Source organism: Oncorhynchus mykiss, chromosome 15 (genome assembly GCF_013265735.2).
Source record: "Oncorhynchus mykiss isolate Arlee chromosome 15, USDA_OmykA_1.1, whole genome shotgun sequence".
Taxonomy (NCBI): domain Eukaryota; kingdom Metazoa; phylum Chordata; class Actinopteri; order Salmoniformes; family Salmonidae; genus Oncorhynchus; species Oncorhynchus mykiss.
The window spans coordinates 28700375-28724500 of NC_048579.1; the positions used below are offsets into that span (position 1 = coordinate 28700375).

The 24126-nt window shown below is 41.0% G+C and overlaps 1 protein-coding gene across 1 annotated transcript; it reads right to left on the reverse strand.

Moving 5' to 3' along the window:
- Window positions 1-802: 802 nt before the first annotated feature.
- Window positions 803-23751, reverse strand: LOC110489947 (very-long-chain (3R)-3-hydroxyacyl-CoA dehydratase 1). The gene is made up of 7 exons (XM_021562977.2): window positions 23509-23751; window positions 13762-13879; window positions 13343-13361; window positions 13158-13246; window positions 12773-12894; window positions 2933-3111; window positions 803-2559 (listed from the first exon to the last, which is right to left on the reverse strand). Exons 1-7 carry the CDS (start codon window positions 23625-23627, stop codon window positions 2477-2479), a joined length of 729 nt encoding a protein of 242 aa, XP_021418652.2. The 5' UTR covers window positions 23628-23751; the 3' UTR covers window positions 803-2476.
- Between the last annotated feature and the right edge of the window lie 375 nt (window positions 23752-24126).

A 24126-nucleotide genomic window follows, 5' to 3' on the forward strand; every position in this document is an offset into this window, starting at 1 on the left:
AACATTATATTATCTGGCAGCAGCTCTGGTGGACATTCCTGTAGTCAGCATGCCAATTACCCACTCTCTCAAAACTTGAGACATCTGTGGCATCGTCTTGTGTGACTAAACTGCACATTTTAAAGTGGTCTTTTATTGTTCCCAGCATAAGGTGCCCCTGTGTAATGATCATGCTGTTCAATCAGCTTTTTGATATGCCACACTTGCCAGGTGGATGGATTATCTTGGAGAAATGCTCACTAACAGGGATGTAAACATATTTGTGTACACAATTTGAGAGAAATAAGCTTTTTGTGTGTATGAAAAATGTCTGGGATCTTTTATTTCAGCTCATGAAACATGGGACCAACACTTTACATGTTGCGTTTATATTTTTGTTAAGTATACTTAGGGCTCTATTCAAACCGCATCGCGGATGTTCAGCTTTTCAGCATGATTGAAATTTAAAGGCAACTGCATTAGCAGAGACCGCATTCACGGTAAACACTGCATACGTCGGCTTAATTGGAAATTACCTTTACATTTCTACATGTCGCGGAATCTGTAAAGCTATATCATATGACGTGGCGGTTGAACACCTATCCAGGTGCTGCGAGTTCTGGCAGTGTAATATAGTCAGGCGAGAACACAGCACGTCTCTCCTGCTGGAGATCTTGCCAGAGGTCTCATTTGCCTTTAGGGTGCTAGGAAGTTGATTCCATCCTTGGATCCACGTTTTTGTACTTACAGTACTTATAAGATACTGTACTGCATCTTCACATGTACTGTACATTTGTGGCTGGAAAAAATAATAATTGTCCAGTGATTTTTGAACATTGAGTTTTATTGTTTCTTTCTTTCTTGTCTAACCCTGATTCATAGCATTATGTCAATTCATTCAGTACACTGTAGCACGGGGCTCGATATCACAGTGCATATAATTAGAGAAACACTTCAAGTGGTACATCTTTTCCCCAAAACATTTCACATTCTGTTTTTCCGTTCCTACCTCCATCCCTATTCCAGTTTCTCCTTCAGCTGCACAGAAGTTTGAAACGATCTGACACAGTAGCACCTTTTAGTAGAGGGAATCTAACGCTAACTACCAGTACAATACCAACCAGGACAATGGGATCCCGAACACAGATTTTTAAGCATAAAGAACAAAACAGTGACTAACTGAAGACTGTGAGAGCTCAGAAATCATTCCTCTCTTATCTTCTGTCTTCTAAGTTGGCTTGAACTTTTAAAAAACAAAGAGCTTTTCTGTAAAGTTGTAACCTTTGTTTAAGATGCACACTTGTAAATACATTTGACTGAGCTCTTGGTAAACATTAAAGCAACATGGAGAGAACATTAGGAAAACAAGTTAAGAAGTTTGAGCAGTCTCAGCTACACCGAACGTACTAATAACATTCAATACAAGTGTATTACTGCCTTACAAACCATATAATATTGCCAACCAGGTGATATGTGAATAAATTAAGTCATTCTTCAAATGATCCGATCTGTGCATAAAATAGCCTACTAATGTTGCTGTTTCACATTGTTTACAAATAAAGTACAACACACATAAACCAAGGAAGCAGCATATTGCCCAAATGTCTGTTTATTGTCGAGGTATAATACGTCTATGCATAATTGTTTCTATTTTTTTAAAGCTTCTGTCTAGTCATTGTTGCCACACGCTATTTACGTATAAAATCACTGTGGTGGAAAACGCTTATAAATTTCTACAAAAATAAATAGCCGTTTGAAAAAAAAAAAACTGCTCAGGGGACTCAACTATCATCTCTCCTCCTCCAGCCTTCCATATCACCATTCCCTGGTTCCCTTGAACTTCTACTATCTTGCACTGAAGGTGGGTGCAGTATGTGTCTGCTGTGTGGTTGACTCAATGGACAGCAGGCGCCTTCCAGTATTTTGTTTTTTTAGCAGGTGTAGAAAGTAATCAGTGCAGTATTATGCTATCAGGTTTCAGTGCAGTATGCTGTGGCCACACTGGCTGATGGATTCAGTGCGTTCTCTTTCTGGGGATCTAGATATCTAAACCTGGACAGTGAAGACACAGTGGCAGCAGTACGTTCCAGTTTTGCGATGATAATGATTCCGGGCTAGAGATGATATTTATTCATTCGTTCCACAATGATGACTATTCCAGTTCTGTAATGATTCCTCTCGTTGATTGATGAATTTGGTGATGACTGATTCAGTGACGATTCTGATGACTGTTATTCCTGTTGGGTTATGATTTCTCTTGCAGCACTGTATTTAGTCCAGTTGGGTTATTGTGGTGACTGTGATGTTTCATTCTTTTTCCGCGATTATAACATGGCTATTCCTGCGATGTTAGTATTCGTCCGACTCTCCCGGTCCATTTTGTTGCATGTGGAGTGCGGTGGAGCGCGGTACCAAAGGTGAATGGATGTGGCGGCAGGGGAGCTGTGCTGACTCGCTGTCCCAAAACGAACGCCAGCTGCTGGACTGTGAGGCGGTTCTACTCATCCTTCTCTACTATGATCTCCCCAAGAAGCACCTTTCTCCTCTGACGGAGCATGTGGAAGTAGAGCTGTGGGAACACTAGGAGAGAGAGAGAGAGAGACGAGGGGAGAGGAGAGAAGAGAGCGAGAGCTATTTACCCACCAATCTAAACACTTATCCAGTCCAGATCAATATTTTAACAAAGAGCCTTCAGGGAAGTTCTCAGGGCTGGGATAGAGGTGAGTATTGGGTCTAGATCTAGTATGCAACTAGCCATAAAAGACAGAAATGCACTTGAACCTAATTTTTGTTAGATCAAACACTAGGCCCTACTAATTATTCAAAACATCCCAAAACAATTCCAAATGAACAACAATTCTGCTGGTCAAAACAAGAGACAGTGAAGACCCATGAGTAACTGACGTCCACCTATCGGCTGAACACACAAACACGTTGTACGTAGGCTGCTTACATGGGATATAGGAGAGCATGACGATAACGAGGAAGTAGTAGTAGTCAAAGGAGACGTTATACTTGTTGGGGAGCCTCACGGACAACATTCCGGTTTTGCGAACATATGGCAGAGCAGTGTAAATGGTCAGGAGTTCTCCGGCCACTCCGAGAGGGTACATGATGATAAACATGTTGTATCTGACAGGGAGAGGAGAGTCATTATTAACGAACATAGAGGCATGCACACACATGCACACTATTCAGCTCAGGGGCCGTGCAGCAAAGAACAACTAAAAAACAGAAATTCACACTGTTGGATTACTGCACTGCAAAATGAAGAATTAGGCCACTAATTGGCTGATTACCAAAGTGACAGCTGACATGTTTTTATTATCTAAACACAGTGGTTCCCAACCTTTTTCGGGTCACTGTACCACCAATTGAATTTTGCTCTGCTCGGTGTACCCCTGAAGTACACTCTCGTGTACATTTGGCCTATGCTCTCATGAGTTTCATAAGTCTTCTCCCCAGGGGTTCTAGTATCCCTGGTTGGGAACCACTTGTCTTAACACACCGACACCAGAACAACATTTGACATGGTGCTGTCTCACTCGCTGTAGGCTATTTGTCACCTTACACTATAAAACATTTATTGTAATTTTTTACAATAAATGACTGGCAGCAAAGTAGCCAGTAGGTTACTGTAAACTTACAGTAAATTACTGGTAGCACAGAAGCCAGTAAATTACTATAGACTTACATGACATTTACTGTAACCACATTTACAGCATATTACTGGAACATCTGACTACAGCAACATGCTGTATTTCTAGAATTTACAGTGCATTAATGGAAGCACAGTGGTTAATCAACTGTTGCAAATTTACAGTGCAGGTAGCTTGTGCCAATGTCGGGCAGTATTTCTGTTACATGTATTTGATATAGGTATTTCAATACTTTCAATACCCATTTTGTAATTTGTATTAAAAAAAAATGTATGTATGTAAAAAAATAAAAATATTCACTGGCCTGAACTACAATTCATGCAGCCTATTTTGTTAAAGTTTCATTAGAATACATGTATTTTGTATTTTCTAATACAAATATATATACTTGCAAGTAGCCTGTTTAACTACAACATTCTCAGTAATGGTAATATACATTTTTTACTTACTATGACTGTGGTATATTCTTGTTTACCTTAGTTTAATACACTGACTGTAAGTCGCTCTGGATAAGAGTGGGGGCGGCAGGTAGCCTAGTAGATAAGAGCGTTGGGCCAGTAACCGAAAGGTTGCTCAGATTGAATCCCCGGGCTGACAAGATAAAAACTGTGCGCTCTGCCTCTGAACAAGGCCAGCATCCCGGAGTCGCCTCTTCACTGTTGACGTTGAGACTGGTGTTTTGCGGGTACTATTTAATGAAGCTGCCAGTTGAGGACTTGTAAGGCATCTGTTTCTCAAACTAGACACTCTAATGTACTTGTCCTCTTGCTCAGTTGTGCACTGGGGCCTCCCACTCCTCTTTCTATTCTGGTTAGAGACAGTTTGTGCTATTCTGTGAAGGGAGTAGTACACAGCATTGTACGAGATCTTCAGTTTCTTGGCAATTTCTTGCATGGAATAGCCTTCATTTCTCAGAACTCGAGTAGACTGACGAGTTTCAGAAGAAAGGTCTTTGTTTCTGGCCATTTTGAGCCTGTAATCGAACCCACAAATGCTGATGCTCCAGATACTCAACTAGTCTAAAGAAGGACAGTTGTATTGCTTCTTTAATCAGGACAACATTTTTCAGCTGTGCTAACATAATTGCAAAAGGGTTTTCTAATGATCAATTCACCTTTTAAAATGATAAACTTGGATTAGCTAACAAAACGTGCCATTGGAACACAGGAGTGATGGTTGCTGATAACGTACACCTATGTAGATATTCAAAAAAATCTGCAGTTTCCAGCAACAATAGTCATTTACAACATTAACAATGTCTTCTGATCAATTTAAAGTTATTTTAAATGGACAAAAAAAGTGCTTTTCTTTCAAAAACAAGGACATTTCTAAGTGACCCCAAACACTTGAACGGTAGTATATATATATATCACCGTTCGTCAGCCTCTATACTAAATTATTTTCTCTGGGAGTGTGCCAGTTCATGCTTTTTATTAGACAATTGTATTTTAAGACAATTACAGCAATTGCTAACAGTGAATATGTAATTACATATTACAGCATACCAATAAATATTTGGTGTCTCATATCACTTGCAAAGGCCTGATTTAACAAAGGCTTCTAAACTGGTAGGGACTACAGGTCAAAAGGATATGGCTAAACACTCACCCATTAAAGGTTTGAGACTTACTTTCACTCTGACCTGTCCCCTATATACATTAATTGTTAGGGAAGTACTACCACATACCACTTAAATTGGTACAGCATTCTCACTGACGGGTGCAACAAGTATGGCTTCTTACAAGGCACACTTCAATGTGTTAATGAGCCACAACAAAACCATGCACTCACTAAAGGTTTTTAGCACTCCAAAATTACAGTATTGTACTGTATTATGTGGGGGTGAATTACAGTAAGTTACTGGTAGCACAGTAGCCAGTAATTACTGTAGATTTACAGGCAAAGGTTTTTAGATTTCAAAAATACAGTATGGTAGTGTATTCTCATACTGAATAACAGTAAATTACTGGCAGCACAATAGCCAGTAAGTTACTGTAGATTTACAGGACAAATACCCCAAAAATATGGTATGGTACTGTATTCCGTGGGGTACCGCATTCTTAATAATTAGTGCAACAATGCACGCCTCAAAATATGTTAATGAGCCGGAGATTATTTTTGCCGCCCACAACATTTTTCCACAATTTACAGTTTGCTGCTGTAAATATAATAATACAGTACTTTACTGTAAAGTTGTGTTGTAATTTTACAATAGTGTAGTATAATGCTATTTAGCTCCCATAATGTATTGCTCATTACAGTACTGTACTATAGAATTATAGTAGCTAATTGTTAAAGTTTTTCTGTAAATTTACAGCAATATGTTACAGTGTATCTTCATGCAATGTCATAGTTACTATGGAGGTGTCCCAAATGGCTCCCTATTCCCTATATAGTGCATTACTCAGGGCCCATATATGTCTCTAGGAATAGTGTGTAATTTGGAATGTCCCCAAAGGATCAGCTCCATTAATGATTTTCAAAGTGTTTTAACATTATTGTATTTCTGCACATCATGAACACTTATTTAAAAATTCTGCACATCATGAGAAAATACCGGTATTAAAACACTGTGGCGCTGTTTCCTGGACACAGATTAAGCCTAGTCCCGGACTTAAAAACACTTTCAATGGAGATGTTTAAAGTCCCAGTGCAGTTGAAAACGTGATTTCCACACCATGAGGTTGGAATAATACTGTGAATACATTTTGGTCTAAGAGCTGTTTGAAAAGACTGCCTGAAATTTCTGTTTGTTTTGGAGGGATGGAATTGTCACCAGGCGGCAAATTAGTTAGGCCAATAAGAAAGAGAGTTCCAAACCTCTCTGCCAATAACAGCTAGTGTTCTGTTTTCCCCTCCTCACCAGGCCACTCCCAGACAGTCCTAACAAAATTGTTGCTTGTGAAATGACTCTTTGCCAAGAAGCTATTTTTGACCATTTTAACTGAAAACACATCACAGTACGGTACTTGTTACCCAGAAATGAATGATATTGAGATAAAAACGTCTGCATTGGTTAATAATCAACCCAGAAATATTTATTTTTATAACACCACTGTATTCAATTCCAAAAGGGCACAAAAATGTAGGGGCAAAGGGCACAAAAATGTAGGGGCAAACAAACCAGTCGGTTATCAATGGAGAGGGATCTATATATGTGGAGACGGCGGTGCGTAAGAACCCTGAATTTACTCAAGATCGTGGCGGCGGCACTGGGGAGTGTCTTCGGAGGATGTGAGAGAAATGTTGGGCGAGCATTCCATGCCCAAAACAGATGGTCTTAAAAACAGGAGCAGCTGAATATGAGCCCCCCCCCCCCTCCCTGTGTGGGCCTGGCTGCTCCCCTCCCTGTGTAAATGAACCCCTTAGAACACTCGGAGGGGAATGGGGAAAGGGAGGAGGACAAGAGGGGGGAGAACGGGGGCTATACTAACTGATCAAGACAAGGGAAGCAAACCTGCAAACCCAAGAGACCTGTCGCACATGTAAATGAAAAATATCGAATGAACCATACTGCGGTCACAGGAACAAGACCTGACTTGCTGAAGTCACTCAAAAAGCAGGTGTCTCAGTGTCCCCCCAATTCATAGCCACTACACAGCCAATAAACGGTGTCTGTCTCGAATCGGATTTTTAGACATTCATATTTTGAACGGAAAGAAGCGTGCTCTTAGCAATAGGATCCCAGAACTATGGGTCGGTCGGATTGCTCCCCACGTGTGTAGTCGGCATTCCTCACCAGTGCTCACATTTCATATGAGGGCCCTCAGATATGCGAGGCTGACAGTTACACATCACTACTGCTCCTGATAGGCCCACGTTATGTCACCAGTCTGCTGACAGCGGCAGTAAATAGAGGTTTTTATGAGTGTCGTGTATAATGACAGACATGAGAAATTGGCATTTTTACTACAGCACTGCTTAGCTGTTGGACTGGGGTCTAACACAGACACCTGACCCCCTGTCACCATCAGCTGGTACCATGTGTTAAAGTACACACATTAAAATAGTACCAGATTGGGTTTTTTTGGCTTCCATTGCGGAATCGTCTTTAGTGCTATATATATAAAAATCCCAAAAATGTTTTTTGGGGGGGGGGAGATTCAATAAATACTCATAAGGTTTTAAATGGAACCTGTAAGGTGCTATAAATAACCCTAAGGTTCTATATAAACATGAAACATGAAAAAAGCTTCTATATAGCAACTAAAAAAAAGGGTTCCACTATGGTAACAACCCTTTTTGGGGCTATATACAATATAATCCTTTTTTTAATGGCTCTTTGTAGGAGAATGTTCATACAAAATAACCTTTCAATCTTAAAATTCCATGTGTTATTATTTTGTTAACTGACAAGTTGAATCAAGAAAGCTACCTTTGGAACAGCCGGTGGGGGGGGGTCCATGAGAAAATAATTGACATCCACTGACTGATTTAGTCAACCATTCTTAATTGACACAAGGCCATACATGAGTCGTTCACAAAACTCTGTCACTAGCCATAGTGATATATAATATTTAATTACATAACACAACACATTACATTAGATCAACTGGTATGAAACTCTCACTCACGGTAGCACAAAAAGAGCTGTGAGCTGCCTCCGCTACATTTGAATTATCACTAAAAGAGCAAAGAATCCTTTTGTGCACTGTAAAGAACCTTTGAAGGGCTTAAAAGGGTTACGTTACGTCATTGTGTTCCACATAGAACCATCACCCTTACCAAATAACCCAACATTTTTTGTGTGTAGTTGTTTCTGTATGTCAGACTGTGAAGCGCAGATCTGGGTTCAAATACTACACGTAACAAAAATATAAACGCAACATGTAAAGTGTTGGTCCCATGTTTCATGAGCTGAAATAAAAGATCTCAGAAATGTTCCAGCCGCACAAAAATATTATTTCTCTCAACCCCTGTGCAAAAATTCTTTTTACATCCCTGTAAGTGAGCATTTCTCCTTTGCCAAGGTAATCCATCCACCTGATAGGTGTGGCATATCAAAAAGCCGAATAAACAGCATGGTCATTACACAGGTGCACCTTGTGCTGGGGACAATAAAAGGCTACTCTAAAATGTGCCGTTTTGACACATAACACAATGCCACAGATGTCTCATGTTTTGAGGGAGCGTGCAATTGTCATGCTGACTCCAGGAATGTCCATCAGAGCGGCTGCTATAAAACATTGTTTTAGAGAATTTGGCAGTACATCTAACCAGCTTCACAACCGCAGACCATGTGTATGGCGTCGTGTGGGCGAGCGCTTTTTGTTCAGTATATTTGAAATCATTCAAATTATGGGAGCATTTTCGCTAGACTGCTTCAAGAGTCAGATGTGCTGGCAAGCAAGCTTAATCAAGTGGTAAGGGATCACTATCGCTTTCCAACCAAGGTGAATGAATTGAGGGGCAAACTGAAGTATAGAGAAGATTCAGCAACTCTCGGAGGACAATGGAATTAAATAAAAAAGCTTTTTTAGTGTTAAAAGTAGAACCAAAGCGTTTCGGTTTTTGGCCTTCTTCAGGGTTTTTACACAAGTTGATGAAGCTTACATGAAGCTTTTAAACCTCAAGCTAAATCACAGATAAAGTATTTTAATTTATTTGACATAGCATTTGAACCCAGGTCTGGTGAAGTGTATGTGAGACTCAAAACTAGTGGTGCTACTGGCCACATAAGCTGTGAGCCGACATCAAAGAGGCGTGAATTAATGTTGAAAGTATGAGACAAAAGATTACAACATCCTTATGTCATTCACACCTGGAAAGACAATAACACTTTGACTTACAGTTGGAGGAGTTGAATATGAGGAGTTATACATTGGTTGGGCCTAATCCTTGATGCTGATTGGTTAAAACCGTATTCCAACCGGTGTCTATTCCACAAATTACCACCGGCTAAAGCTATGACGTTGAAATGTGTATTTACTGTTCCATCTCATTGAGCAATCCACTGTCTCATCAGCCCAGAAAGGCAATTTAGAAACTTGATCTCCCACTGTAAAAAAGCCTCTAGACATTATCTCCCCTTGCCCTTGCCTCTAACATTTGGTTTTCCACAACAGAGATTTGAATAAACCTTGCTGCCTGCAGTGTTGCCAACTTAGCGACTTTGACGCTGTATTTAGCGAGTATTCAGCGACTAGCGACAAATCTAGCGACTTTTTCTGGTGTTATTGGAGACTTTTGGAGACTCTGACGTGAAAGCACGTATTGTTCTTCTCAATGAGCAGCGGGTGCTGCGGTGGGCCCCACCCCTGTCCCAAAGCACTCACAGGCGGTCCAGTCCTCGCGCAGCAGTCCCTCCCAGCTGCAGTCAGAGCAGGAGATGTTCTCCTCTCCGCTGGCTGATACCGCCCTGGCTTACATTCAAATATTTTTTTAGGGCCAGACTAGTTACCATAATTTTCTCACATTGACATTGACAGTTTTTCTATGGTCTCTTTTTGGTCCATTAAGATTGTATACCAAAAAATGTAAAAAATGTTATGGTTAAAAATGTTCCTGTTTTACTGTGACTTATTGTAGGCTCCTAAGTGGACCATAAGGTTAAAAACCAAACCAAATTAAGAACTAAACTAAAAAACTAAAAAATTGAATAAAATAAAAAACTAAGTGACTCTGCCAGAGTGTCTCTTTTGGGTCACTTTTGCCAGTCCCAAGCCCAAGAGACCTGTTGTGACATTAAAAAAACAAGAATCAACAGAATAAAGTTCCTTTGTAGTTCTTAACATATTTAGGGTGTTTTTCACTCACTTCTTGTCTCTCCCACGACATTATTCCTCTCTCCTACAGCGTCCATCACAATTACATGCACATGTCCAATTATGCAAATTAGGTAATGACGTCATTTATCAACTTTTAGGACAACCAATAGCTACTTTCCTTACTGAGGAGTTGGCAACACTGGCTGTCTGTCTCTCCGACATTTGCAACATCATTTCAATATTGAAATTCGATCTCCACTGTCCCATTGAGGATTAACAGGTCAGGACGAGATATATTTTCTCAGCCAGTCGAAATCATGAATCATAATTTTTATGGATATATATGAAGAAATGTCAATAGACAAACAGGTCACATTAAACGAAACGCAGCTAGTTTGCCATCGTTCCAGCTTCAGTTTGAAGTGATTGTGTTAGCGGTGTAGTTGCCTAACTCCTCTGAACAGTGACGAGGGCAAGTATTCTATGCCATTCAAAATCGCACATCATTGCCCTTTGTCATGGATGTAACCAAATAAAATGTCAAGAGAAAACAGCTTAAACAAACAAATGCAGCTACTTTGCTGTTATTCTGGCTGCACTGTTGATGTGACTTTGTTAGCCGTAGTTGGCTAGCTAACAAGCAAGGGATATAAAAATGATGTCAGCCAACATGGCAATGGGACATTTAGAAAGAACGACTGGGTTGCATCCATAGAAATAGAAATAAAAGACTGCACGTCTGGATCGCGTCTCTGGCAACCTAGACGCCGGCCAGCTTGGGTAGCAACTCTAGATTTGAGTTGGGACTTTATTTTGTGGAAGGATTAAATAGTATAAATAAATTAATCCGAATAAAGTTGAATGAAAATAATGAATTAATGAAAAGTGATCATGCCCACAAAGCCGGTGTTTGGAGGATATATTGGCACAGTTTGCCGGCACTCGACTTCATCTTGGGCCTAACAACACCCGTGCCAATATATCCTCCAAACACCAGCTTCTTGGGCATTATCACTTAAATACATTACACCCTGCCCCTTCATGATATTGAGGATAATGTCACTCTTCTCTTGACCAGGACCCCAAAGTATCAAGCGTCTCAGAGTAGGAGTGCTGATATAGGATCAGCTCCCCGCTGTCCATGTGCCTTGCAAAAGTATTTATCCCCATTGGCGTTTTTGCTATTTTGTTGCATTACAACCTGTAATTGAAATAGATTTTTATGTGGATTTCATGTAATGGGACATACATGAAATAGTGCAAATTGGTGAAGTGAAATGAAAAGAAAACCTTGTTTAAAAAAAATCAAAAAAATTAAATAAATAAATAAAGTCCACCTGTGTGCAATCTAAGTGTCAGATGATCTGTCACATGATCTCCGTATATATACACACACCTGTTCTGAAAGGCCCCATAGTCTGCAACACCACTAAGCAAGGGGTACCACCAAGCAAGTGGCACCATGAAGACCAAGGAGCTCTCCAAACAGGTCAGGGACAAAGTTATGGAGAATTACAGATCAGGGTTGGGTTATAAAAAAATATTCAAAACTTTGAACATCCCACGGAGCACCATTAAATCCATTATAATAATATGGAAAGAATATGGCACCACAACAAACCTGCCAAGAGAGGGCCGCCCACCAAAACTCATGGACCAGGCAAGGAGGGCATTAATCAGAGAGGCAACAAAGAGACCAAAGAACCTTGAAGGAGCTGCAAAGCTCCACAGCGGAGATTGTAGTATCTGTCCATAGGACCACTTTAAGCCATACGCTCCACAGTGCTGGGCTTTACGGAAGAGTGGCCAGAAAAAAGCCATTGCTTAAAGAAAAAAATCTTACGCATTGTGAAAACTGATCCTTAATGAGCATAGATTGATAGTTGATACATATGGCCCCGGAATAAATCTGAATCCCTGCACTGATAGTGTGACCACTTTTTCTCCAATCTCTGATCTGTATGCTTATCAATGCCTGATCACCTCCCATGTAATCCATCGATAACCGTCTCCTAGCGCATAAATCAAAGTGATAATGCCAGAGTACTAAGTATTAGCGATTAGGTCAACCAACGTCCATAGAGAATGGCTAACAAGGTGCTAATCAATAAACAACACACTCATGCTGATCACATGCTGTATGGTTATAAGCCAGGAGATACCTTCCCCAGGCTACTACTGTATTCCCTGTGACATCACAATACTGATGTGAAACCAGTCTGTCTGTAGTGGGAAGCATGCCACGGCAAACACCAATCAAACCAGACCAACATTCCAAGAACTGCGACAGCACCGGAAACCCTAGTGCTGGTCCAGGGCGTTTGCATGCGACTTGCTGATGCTGAGAACGCTCGTCATCAGCAAGGTGCACATAAACGCCCTGGACCAGAGCTACCCAAAACCCAGCCCTCCCATCCCCATCTCCACCTGGCCCATTTGATGAAGTATGGCAGGTGGTTGAGCAGATTGAATGTATAGAAGGAATATCTGGTAATCTCTGTAAACGTCCAAACGGCCAAGAAGAGGATTACACTTTCTTCGTTCTGGATCTTCCAACAAAGAATGGGACAAAACAAGGAGGAAGAAGATAGTTAACACTTAAGGGGGTCCATGTTGACCACCGGGGGGGGGGTCCCCTAGGTGCAGATCTAGGATCAGCTTCCCGTCCCCCAATCCTAAACTTAACCATTATTGGGGACAATGCTAAACTGATCCAAGATCAGAGTCTCTGGGAAACTTCACCTCACCCCAACTCCAAGGCCCCTTACTGTAGATGGTAAGACACCTCTTTGGTGATAAATGAGATAGTCACCTGTTTGATGCTGTTGGTGATGAACCACACCATGAAGATTCGTGAACATACTTGAACCCCAGTCACAATTACAGAGGTCCTCACGATTCCTATACGACGAGAACCATGGAAATCAACATTAACGTCAGAAGTAGGAGATCCGGTTATATTCACATTGTATGGTTGTTATTCAAGACCATACATACCGATTGCACAATGCACCACCTGAAAGACAACAAATAAGAATCAGTGACTCGTGGCCTTGGGTGGTCTAGCGGTCTAAGCCGCTGCCTCTGAAGTACATGTATGATATACCACTGCCAGCAAGGATTCAAATCCGGCCCACTGCACTTTTAGAACTCCATGACTCTTTATCACATTACCAAACAAAATAATTTTAAAAACCGAATCAGGTGAATTCTTTCTTCTCACTTCTTAGTATTAACCAAGGATCTCAGTATCAAAGCTCAGCTTCAGAGTATTTCAAGCTCACATTAGAAGGATCTTGCCAATGATTTCAACGTTTAACTGCTTTATCATCTGTTTTCATGGAATACTTTGAGACGAGTGTGTGTTTGTGTGAGTGTGGCTACTAGTGAACTATGATGACATTTCAGAAACTCACCTCAACTAGCGCAATGGTCTGGAAAAACTTGAGTGTCCTTGCTATACTTTTGTACAGACCCTTGTGTGTGCCTTTCTGGATGTAGAAGCGCATCATTGCTATAGCCAAAACCAGCCACCTGGAAAAGAGACAATATTTACAACATCTGAAAAACTGTATTTATTCATTCATTAAAGTAGTAAGTGTACATGAGAAGGATAAAGATTACTTAATAGATACACTATATATGTAACGGATATGAAATGGCTAGCTAGTTAGCGGTGGTGCACGCTAATAGCGTTTCAATCGGTGACGTCACTCGCTTTGAGACCTTGAAGTAGTGGTTCCCCTTGCTCTGCAAGGGCCGCGGCTTTTGTGTAGCGATGGGTAACGATGCTTCGTGGGTGACTGTTGTCTGTGTGCAGAGGGTCCCTGGTTCGAGCCCGGGTATGGGCGAGGGGACGGACTAAGGTTATACTTTTACATATATACAAAAGTTGGTATATAAAATCGAGCACACAGCCATGCAATCTCCATAGACAAACATTGGTAGTAGAATGTCCTTACTAAAGAGCTCAGTGACATTCAATGTGGCACCATCATAGGATGTTACCTTTTCAACAAGTCAGTTTGTCACATTTCTTCCCTGCTAAAGCTGCCCCGGTCAACTGTAAGTGCTGTTATTGTGAAGTGGAAACGTCTAGGAGAAACAACGGCTCAGCCGTGAAGTAGTAGGCCACACAAGCTCACAGAACGGGACCAGTGAGAGCTGAAGTGCCTAAAAAAAAATTCTGTCCTCGGTTGCAACACTCACTACCGCGGTCCAAACTGCCTCTGGAAGAAATGTCAGCACAAGAACTGTTCGTCGGGAGCTTCATAAAATGGGTTTATATGGCCGAGCAGCCTCACACAAGCCTAAGATCACCATGTGCAATGCCAAGCGTTGGTTGGAGTGGTGTAAAGTTCGCCACCATTGGATTCTGAAGCTGTGGAAATGCACTCTCTGGAGTGATGAATCATGTTTTACCATCTGGCAGTCCGACAGATGAATCTGGGTTTGGCGGATGCCAGGAGAACGCTACCTGCCCTAATGCATAGTGCCAACTGTAAAGCTTGGTGGAGGAGGAATAATGGTCTGGGGCTGTTTTCATGGTAGTGAAGGGAAATCTTAATGCTACAGCATACAATGACATTCTAGACAATTCTGTGCTTCCAACTTTGCGTCAACAGTTTGGGGAAATACCATTTCCTGTTTTAGTATGACAATGACCCCATGCGCAAAGCGAGGTCCATACAGAAATTGTTTGTCAAGGTCGGTGTGGAAGAACTTGACTGACCTGGAATGCCGACTGCGAGCCAGACCTACTCGCCCAACATCCGTGCTCGATCTCACTAATGCTCTTGTGGCAGAATGGAAACAAGTCCCGGCAGCAACGTTCCAACATCTAGTGGAAAGCCTTCCCAGAAGAGTGGAGGCTGTTACAGCATATTAATGCCCATGACTTTGGAATGACATGTTCACTGATGTAGTGTACCACTTTATAGTTAGATCTCAAAAGTTATTGGTTCAATCACTTTGTTTCCATAGTTAAGGTTAGGGTTTTTAGCTTTTTCGGTCTCAACTTTTATGACCTAACCTACTTGTGTGTGAGTGTTGAGCTATGTAGTTTTCCAGTACTATTGTCAGGAAGTAGCATTGACACCAGCAAAACTTGTATGCCTCATCACCAACGATTCATCCCAAATTGCACCATATTCCTCACATAGACCACTACTTCTGACCAGGGCTCTAGTCAAAAGTAATGCACTATGTAGTGAATAAGGTGCGATTTGGGACGCAAACACAGCGTCAGTTGGGGAAACAGCGAGGGCCAACTCCCTTCTACACGACATCTAAGGCCTTGTACACACTGCAGGCCTTAATACTCAAATCAGTATTGTTTTTCAAATTCTGACTGTCCAAACATCAAGTTACAAGTGATCAAATCAGATTTGTGTGTGTTCAGACAACAGTCATCCTGGCTATGCTAGTTGTCATAGTAACAATGGGTGTGTGCGCACAGTGGTGTAGGCTGATTGGTGGTGGTGCTCATACTTTTTATCCCTCAGAAGTTATGTAGCAAGCTAAGGTGACAACAATGCCTGCCATGGACGTGTCCCAGTTGCTTTGAATGTTCAAAAATCATAGTGTAAGAACACTTGAAAGTTGGATCATATCCTTTGAGGCTTTAAAAAATGAGTCCTTTTTGGCTAGCCACAGCAGTCACTTAGTAGCTGTTTCGCGTTCGAGCACATTTAGCTAGTTAGCTACCACATGTTCTTGTCAAACATTTCAAACCACTTGAGGGCAAATAAATCAGATTTGACCGTTTAGACGAGTCGCATGGTCAGGAATCACGAAGGTGGTTTGAAATGTGGCTTGAAATATCTGATTGCATGTGTTTTTTGGCTGTTCAGACTGCAGGAAAAATAACAGATTTTAATTGGATTAATTGGATTAATTGGATATTATATATATATATATATATATTTTAGTCACTTCAAATTGCCAATGTGAACAAGACTTTATCTCTAGCCTGGTACTTCACAATAATCTATTTATACTGTACATCAGTCATTACAGCACAGCTATAAGCCAGACAGAATGTAAACACAGATTGGAAAAACACCTTTGTTGGTTACTACATGAGTCCATATGTGTTATTTCATAGTTTTGATGTCTTCACTATTATTCTACAATGTAGAAATTAGTACAAATAAATAAAAAGCCTGGAATGAGATGGTGTGTCCAAACTTTTGGCTGGTACTGTATATGTGAATAATGAATGAAAATTTTTCAAGGAAATCACTGTACAATCTGGTGCAGACACCATTTATATCTACAATAAAGTATGTTTAATATGTAGAGCACTATACTAAATACAATGCGATCTTTATTGGTCTATTACAATCAGGATACAACACAAATATGTACGTTTTTGCTGTCACAGTAATAAGACCAATAAGACCAACCTTGTGACCTTTCTGTAAAATTATATTTGAATCAAAATACATATTTTAGTATTTACAGTGGGGCAAAAAAGTATTTAGTCAGCCACCAATTGTGCAAGTTCTCCCACTTAAAAAGATGAGAGAGGCCTGTAATTTTCATCATAGGTACACTTCAACTATGACAGACACAATGAGAAAAAAAATGCAGAAAATCACATTGTAGGATTTTTTATGACTTTATTTGCAAATTATGGTGGAAAATAAGTATTTGGTCACCTACAAACAAGCAAGATTTCTGTCTCTCACAGACCTGTAACGTCTTCTTTAAGAGGCTCCTCTGTCCTCCACTCGTTACCTGTATTAATGGCACCTCTTTGAACTTGTTATCAGTATAAAAGACCTGTCCACAACCTCAAACAGTCACACTCCAAACTCCACTATGGCCAAGACCAAAGAGATGTCAAAGGACACCAGAAACTAAATTGTAGACCTGCACCAGGCTGGGAAGACTGAATCTGCAATAAGCAGCTTGGTTTGAAGAAATCAACTGTGGGAGCAATTATTAGGAAATTGAAGACATACAAGACCACTGGTAATCTCCCTCGATCTGGGGCTCCACGCAAGATCTCACCCCGTGGGGTCAAAATGATCACAAGAACGGTGAGCAAAAATCACAGAACCACACGGGGGGACCTAGTGAATGACCTGCAGAGAGCTGGGACCAAAGCCTACCATCAGTAACACACTACGTCGCCACGGACTCAAATCCTGCAGTGCCAGACGTGTCCCCCTGCTTAAGCCAGTACATGTCCAGGCCCGTCTGAAGTTAGCTAGAGAGCATTTGGATGATCCAGAAGAAGTTTGGGAGAATGTCATATGGTCAGATGAAACCAAAATATAACTTTTTGGTAAAAACTCAACTCGTCGTGTTTGGAGAACAAAGAATGCTGAGTTGCATCCAAAGAACACCATACCTACTGTGAAGCATGGGGATGGAAACATCATGCTTTGGGCCTGTTTTTCTGCAAAGGGACCAGGACGACTGATCCGTGTAAAGGAAAGAATGAATGGGGCCATGTATCGTGAGATTTTGAGTGAAAACCTCCTTCCATCAGCAAGGGCATTGAAGATGAAACTTGGCTGGGTCTTTCAGCTTGACAATGATCCCAAACACACCGCCCGGGCAACGAAGGAGTGGCTTCGTAAGAAGCATTTCAAGGTCCTGGAGTGGCCTAGCCAGTCTCCAGATCTCAACCCCATAGAAAATCTTTGGAGGGAGTTGAAAGTCCGTGTTGCCCAGCATCAGCCCCAAAACATCACTGCTCTAGAGGAGATCTGCATGGAGGAATGAGCCAAAATACCAGCAACAGTGTGTGAAAACCTTGTGAAGACTTACAGAAAACGTTTGACCTCTGTCATTGCCAACAAAGGGTATATAACAAAGTATTGAGATAAACTTTTGTTATTGACCAAATATTTTCCACCATAATTTGCAAATAAATTCATTAAAAATCTTACAATGTGATTTTCTGGATTTTTTTTCTCATTTTGTCTGTCATAGTTGAAGTGTACCTATGATGAAAATTACAGACTCTCTCATCTTTTTAAGTGGGAGAACTTGCACAATTGGTGGCTGACTAAATACTTTTTTGCCCCACTGTATACTGAGCAAAAATATAAACGCAACATGTAAAGTGTTGGTCCCATGTTTCTTGAGCTGAAATGAAAGATTGCAAAAATGTTCCACACAAACAAAAAGCTTGTTTCTCTCAAATTTTGTGCACAAATATGTTTATATTCCTGTTTGTGATATTGTTTGTTTTGCCAAGATAATCCATCCACCTAACAGGTGTGGCATGTAAAATTAGCTGATCACTACACAGGTGCACCTTGTGCTGCGAACAATAAAAGGCCTGTCTAAAATGTGCATTTTTGTCACACAACACAATGCCACAGATGTCTTAAGTTGAGGGAGCATGCAATTGGCATGCTGACTGCAGGAATATCCACTAGAGCTGTTGCCAGAGAATGAAATGTTAATTTCTCTACCATAAGCAGCCTGCAATGTCGTTTTAGAGAATTTGGCAGAACGTCCAACTGGCCTCACAACCGCAGACCACATGTAACCAAGCCAGCCCAGGACCTCCACATCCGGCTTCTTCACCTGCGGGATCGTCTGAGATGAAACTGTGGGTTTGCACAACCGATTAATTTCTGCACAAACTGTCAGAAACTGTCTCAGGGAAGCTCACCAGGGTCCTGACCTGTCTGCAGTTTGGCGTCGTAACTGACTTGAGTGGACAAATGCTCACCTTTGAAATAGCCACTGGCATGCTGGAAAAGTGTGCTCTTCGCGGATTAGTCCCAGTGTCAACTGTACTGGGCAGTATGGCGTTGTGTGGTCAATTGTGACAGTAGGGTTATGGTATGGGCAGGCATAAGCTACGGACAACGAACACAATTGCATTTTATCGATGGCAATTTGAATGCTGTGAGATACCGTGACGACGAGATCCTGAGGCCCATTGTACTGCCATTAATCCGCTGCCATCACCTAATGTTTCAGCAGGATAATGCACGGCCCCATGTTGTAAGGATCTGTACTGAAAATGTCCCAGTTCCATGGCATGCATACTTGCCAGTTATGTCACCCATTGAGCATGTTTGGGATACTTTGGATCGACATGTATGACAGCGTGTTCCAGTTCCCGCCAATATCCAGCCTCTTCGCACAGCCATTGAAGAGGAGTGGGACAACATTCCACAGGCCACAATCAACAGCCTGATCAACTCTATGCGAAGGAGATGTGAAGCGCTGCATGAGACAAATGGTGGTCACACTAGATACTGACTGGTTTTCTGATCCACCCTCCTACCTTTTTTTGAAGGTATCTGTGCATATCTGTATTTTCATTCATGTGAAATTCATAGATTAGGTCCCAATGAATGTATTTCAATTGACTGCTTTTCTTATACAGTATGAACTGTAATTCAGTCAAATCTTTGAAATTGTTGCATTTCATATTTTTGTTCAATGTAATTGCGGGTCCATTTTGAGGACCATTTAAAGCTAATTATCCATAGCTTTAGTCATGGGTAACGATCAGGGTAAACAGAGGTGTGAGAGTTCTTGTACAGAACTTACACAGAAGACCAGGGGCTGTATGTATCATTTGTCAAGAGAAGGAGTTCTGATCTAGGATCAGGTCCTCCCTGTCCATGTAATCTTTATTATTGGGATCTAAAGGGCAAAACTAATCCTAAATCAACACTCCTACTCTGAGACGCTTGATAAATACAGTCCCTTGTTGAGCTCTACAGAGGAAACAGACTGTGCTCCCTTTACATTCACTAGTCTACTAGGTCAGCTGTGCGATGGATCTCTCTGAAGGTATGTTTCTGAAGGTGTCTAAGGGTCTCGGCATACAGTTGTTCTTTTCCTCTAAAATAGGTAACTTCACAACAACAAAAATGTTATAGGATCACAAACACACAGTATTAGCAATGATGGAGGCCAAATTCCATCACTTCCTCAACTGTATCCATTATTCCACTAAAGGTCTTTGCAGACTGCACGTTGGATCCAGTCTTTTACGATAATCCGTCACACTGTGCGAGGTTACCAAATTAAAATCTTGATATCAACCAGGCCAGATTGCACAATTCGCTTAATTTCTGTCGTCACATTCTGCGACATTCTACAATTCCAGGTTACACGGAATCCAAACCGGCTTCGCGCGTGCGCTATCGTGCAAAAATGTATTTTGTCCCCCTAAACCAAACGCGATCACGACACACAGGTTAAAATATCAAAACAAACTCTGAACCAATGACATTAATTTGGGGATAGGTCAAAATGCATTAAACATGTATGGCAATTTAGCTAGTTAGCTTGCACTTGCTAACTAATTTGTCCTATTTAGCTAGCTTGCTGTTGCTAGCTAATTTGTCCTGGGATATAAACATTGAGTTGTTATTTTACCTGAAATGCACAAGCACCTCTACTCCGACAATTAATCCACACATAAAACGGCCAACCGAATCATTTCTAGTCATGTCTCCTCCTTCCAGGCTTTTTCATCTTTGAATTTATATGGTTTATCATCTAAACTTTCATTGTATTACCATGACAACCGGCAACAAAGTTTGTCTTTTAATCACCCACGTGGGTATAACCAATGAGGAGATGGCACGTGGGTACCTGCTTCTATAAACCAATGAGGAGATGGGAGAGGCAGGACTTCATGCTATTTCTGCGTCAGAAATAGGAATGACTTCTATTTTAGCCTTTGGTAACGCAGACACTCGTTGGCGTGAGCAGTGTGGGTGCAATAATTGAATAACATGGATTTCTAAATGTATTTTGCGACACTAGCGCACGCGACGTGTCCGGTCTGGTCAGCATGTTAGGGTTTGGCAGGGGTAGGCCGTCATTGTAAATAATAATTTGTTCTTAACTGACTTGCCTAGTTAAATAAAAGGTAAAAAAAGATATATATATATATATATATATAATAAAGATATAATAAAGAATTGGCTTGCGCATGTGCCAGCACCAGCAGCACAAGCCTCAGTATCTGCACGAGAAGAGTTCAGAAAAATATATGCATTTTAGAAATAGTTTTCACATACAAACTTTATATGTCCGAACTCGGAAGCAAATAAGCTTCCCCAAAATAACATGGCCGCTGTGGTAGAACGTTTATTTTGTTTGCATTTATAAAAATCCCATCAGTAGCCTGATTTCAGATGTGACATGTAGGCTAAACAAGTTTATTTGGGAAATCGTTATTCTTTCACAGCATCTAAATGTTTAAATCAAAATATTATATTAATCTGACTATTCACAATAATCGTATTGTGTGCATACTCAATGCCGGCCGTGTTCCTATTGGTCAGTCACCGAGATCGGCTTGTAACACTGTCACACTAACGTCACACGATAAAGACAAACTAATTCTGACACTGACTGAACTTTATCGCAGCCTAATAAGCACGTAGTCGTTCTTAAATCGGCAGACCTAGACCGTCATAATGAACGAGTGAAGATGTCCAACAATCGTTTACGACAAAAGAATTTACAATTTTTTGTCACATTTTGACGTCCCTTATTTAGATCACTGAAAAACAGCTTGTGTAAGAACACAAGGTGAGAGGAGGGTATCTGCAGGAACCTGTAAATGTGTGTGACTGGTAATTGGTGGAGAGTGAGTGGGAATTTTCTACAATCACACCTTGATTCGGTATTCATGAGTAAACGGGCTCATAGGTTTAGTCCTAGGACATTACACGACATCATCTAAATCCGACGAGGTGTCAAGTAAATCTCCACCGTTTATGTGACGTTTCAGAGTGTACCTTGAAGTTAAATCAAACTTTGTCAGGGATTAGTGAGACATACACTACTGCCACCGCCTGTTATAAAAGGGATGTGCGTCTGTTAAACCAGATTGATCTGATACGTTTGTAGCTACTGCTGTAGCCTAGTGGCTACTGTTCAGTGTTTGTGCTCAGGTGCTAGGTCAATGGGTCAGGTGCTCAAGCTGTGCAACAAGTGTATTATATGTTTGAAGACACAATCTGTTTGAAAAAAATCAACATCATTTAGGACCTACTGAATACAACCACTTCAGTTTATTACCCGAGAGTACATTACTATTGTATTGCAAATATATGATCTCTGTCTCAGCACAATAATTAATTAGGGTTTATTTGATGCTAATTACATTGATATAGTTTAGGACTTGCATAAGGGTTCTGTTACTAACAGTTACTATCATATAAAGATGATTGGATAATATAGGTGTAGGTTAGTGCAAGAGAAGGGACAAATGTACATTGATTCCAATAGTCACAATTTTAACAGCTCTTTGACAGCTCTTTGACTGTTTGAATCAGCATTGGTATATGTTTACTCTTATCATATACAGGGGCTTATAACTACCTCAATGTGCATGTCTCTTGAACTAGGTAAATGAACCTAGTTTTCAAACCTTCATGTAATACTAAAATACCCATTATGTGAGTAGCAGAGGATGGATGAATGGGAGCTACAGTACAATGAGTGTAAGTTGAGAAAACATGGCTCCAACAGCTCCATAAATGCGCATTTTACGCATATCTCCAAAAAGTGCCATTCTCAGTTCAAGTGACCCAGACCAATGAAAATGAACTTAAGACACTATCAACAGCTTAATAAATCATCGAAAACTTGACAACTATTAAATTAAGTTCGTTTTGTGTGTTCATTACAAGGACTATACGAACACAGTGAAATAATTGCGTCATCGCACACAGCGCGCTCTGTAGCGCATAAACTTACAGTTATTAAAATCTGCTTATTGGGCATTTCACTCGCCCAAACCGAAGCTCCAGTGTCAGCGCGCTGTCTATACTTATCACTGCAACTGTCGAGGTAGTGCTGGGCGTGACGTTGACACAGTGTAATCGACCGTATTTGGAAAGGCTGAACCCGCGCCGGGGGCCGCACTTGTACCGCCGTTATTTTCATAAAAAAGATCCACATATTGATTACTTGAGAATTGTCTACTTGGACACCCTCCCTATCAAGTCCTTTACATTTATTTTTCTCACTGTTCAAACTTCATGGGCGCTGTCTGTCACTAAATTCGGCAACAGAATGGGCACTTGCGCTGTCAGAGACACCGCGGACCTATAAACAGCCATACGCGCTTGCTCACAGCGCTCTGGTGCATAACGAAGTTTTAAGGGAGTGGCTACTTTATAATCAGCGATAGGGCAGAATAATTGACATACCCGGCCGTCATGGCGATGTTGTAAAATGTAAGCCATGCGACAGCGATGGCACTTTTCGTCCTCTTCTTGTTGTTGTTTTCCTTCTCTTCAACCGAGCCGTCCTCCTCCGTGGACGCCATGGTACGGGGGACAGAGTGGGAAAGTCAGAAACGCTGCGCAAGCGCGACTGGGACTGGGAGCAGCAGGGTCATGCATCCATGTATCCACGACACCCCTCTCGCGGGACTATTGCTTCACAAGTGCGTGTGGTGGCAAGTCCCTAAGGAAAGTCCCACTGTCGATGAGTCATTCAATCAAACATTTGACCCATAGTGACACTACCAGTAGGCCTTCATTAGAACAATTTAATGTAACTGTAACTGTTGATTAGTTCTTGACTACACGTTTGAAATGGTAATTACATACATTTATTATTAAAAATAAAACTCGTTTTGTAGCCTGATGAACAGTTTAGGCCTACATTGATAACAAGAAGTTTGATGTCATCCTAATTCTCTGTGCCATTAATTTTGTCCTTCTCAAATCTATAAATACAAATCAATTTAAATAGCTCCAACTTGTTTTAAGTGTGGATAAATAGATAGGCAATTGGGGCGTTGAACTTTTAAAAAAAAATGT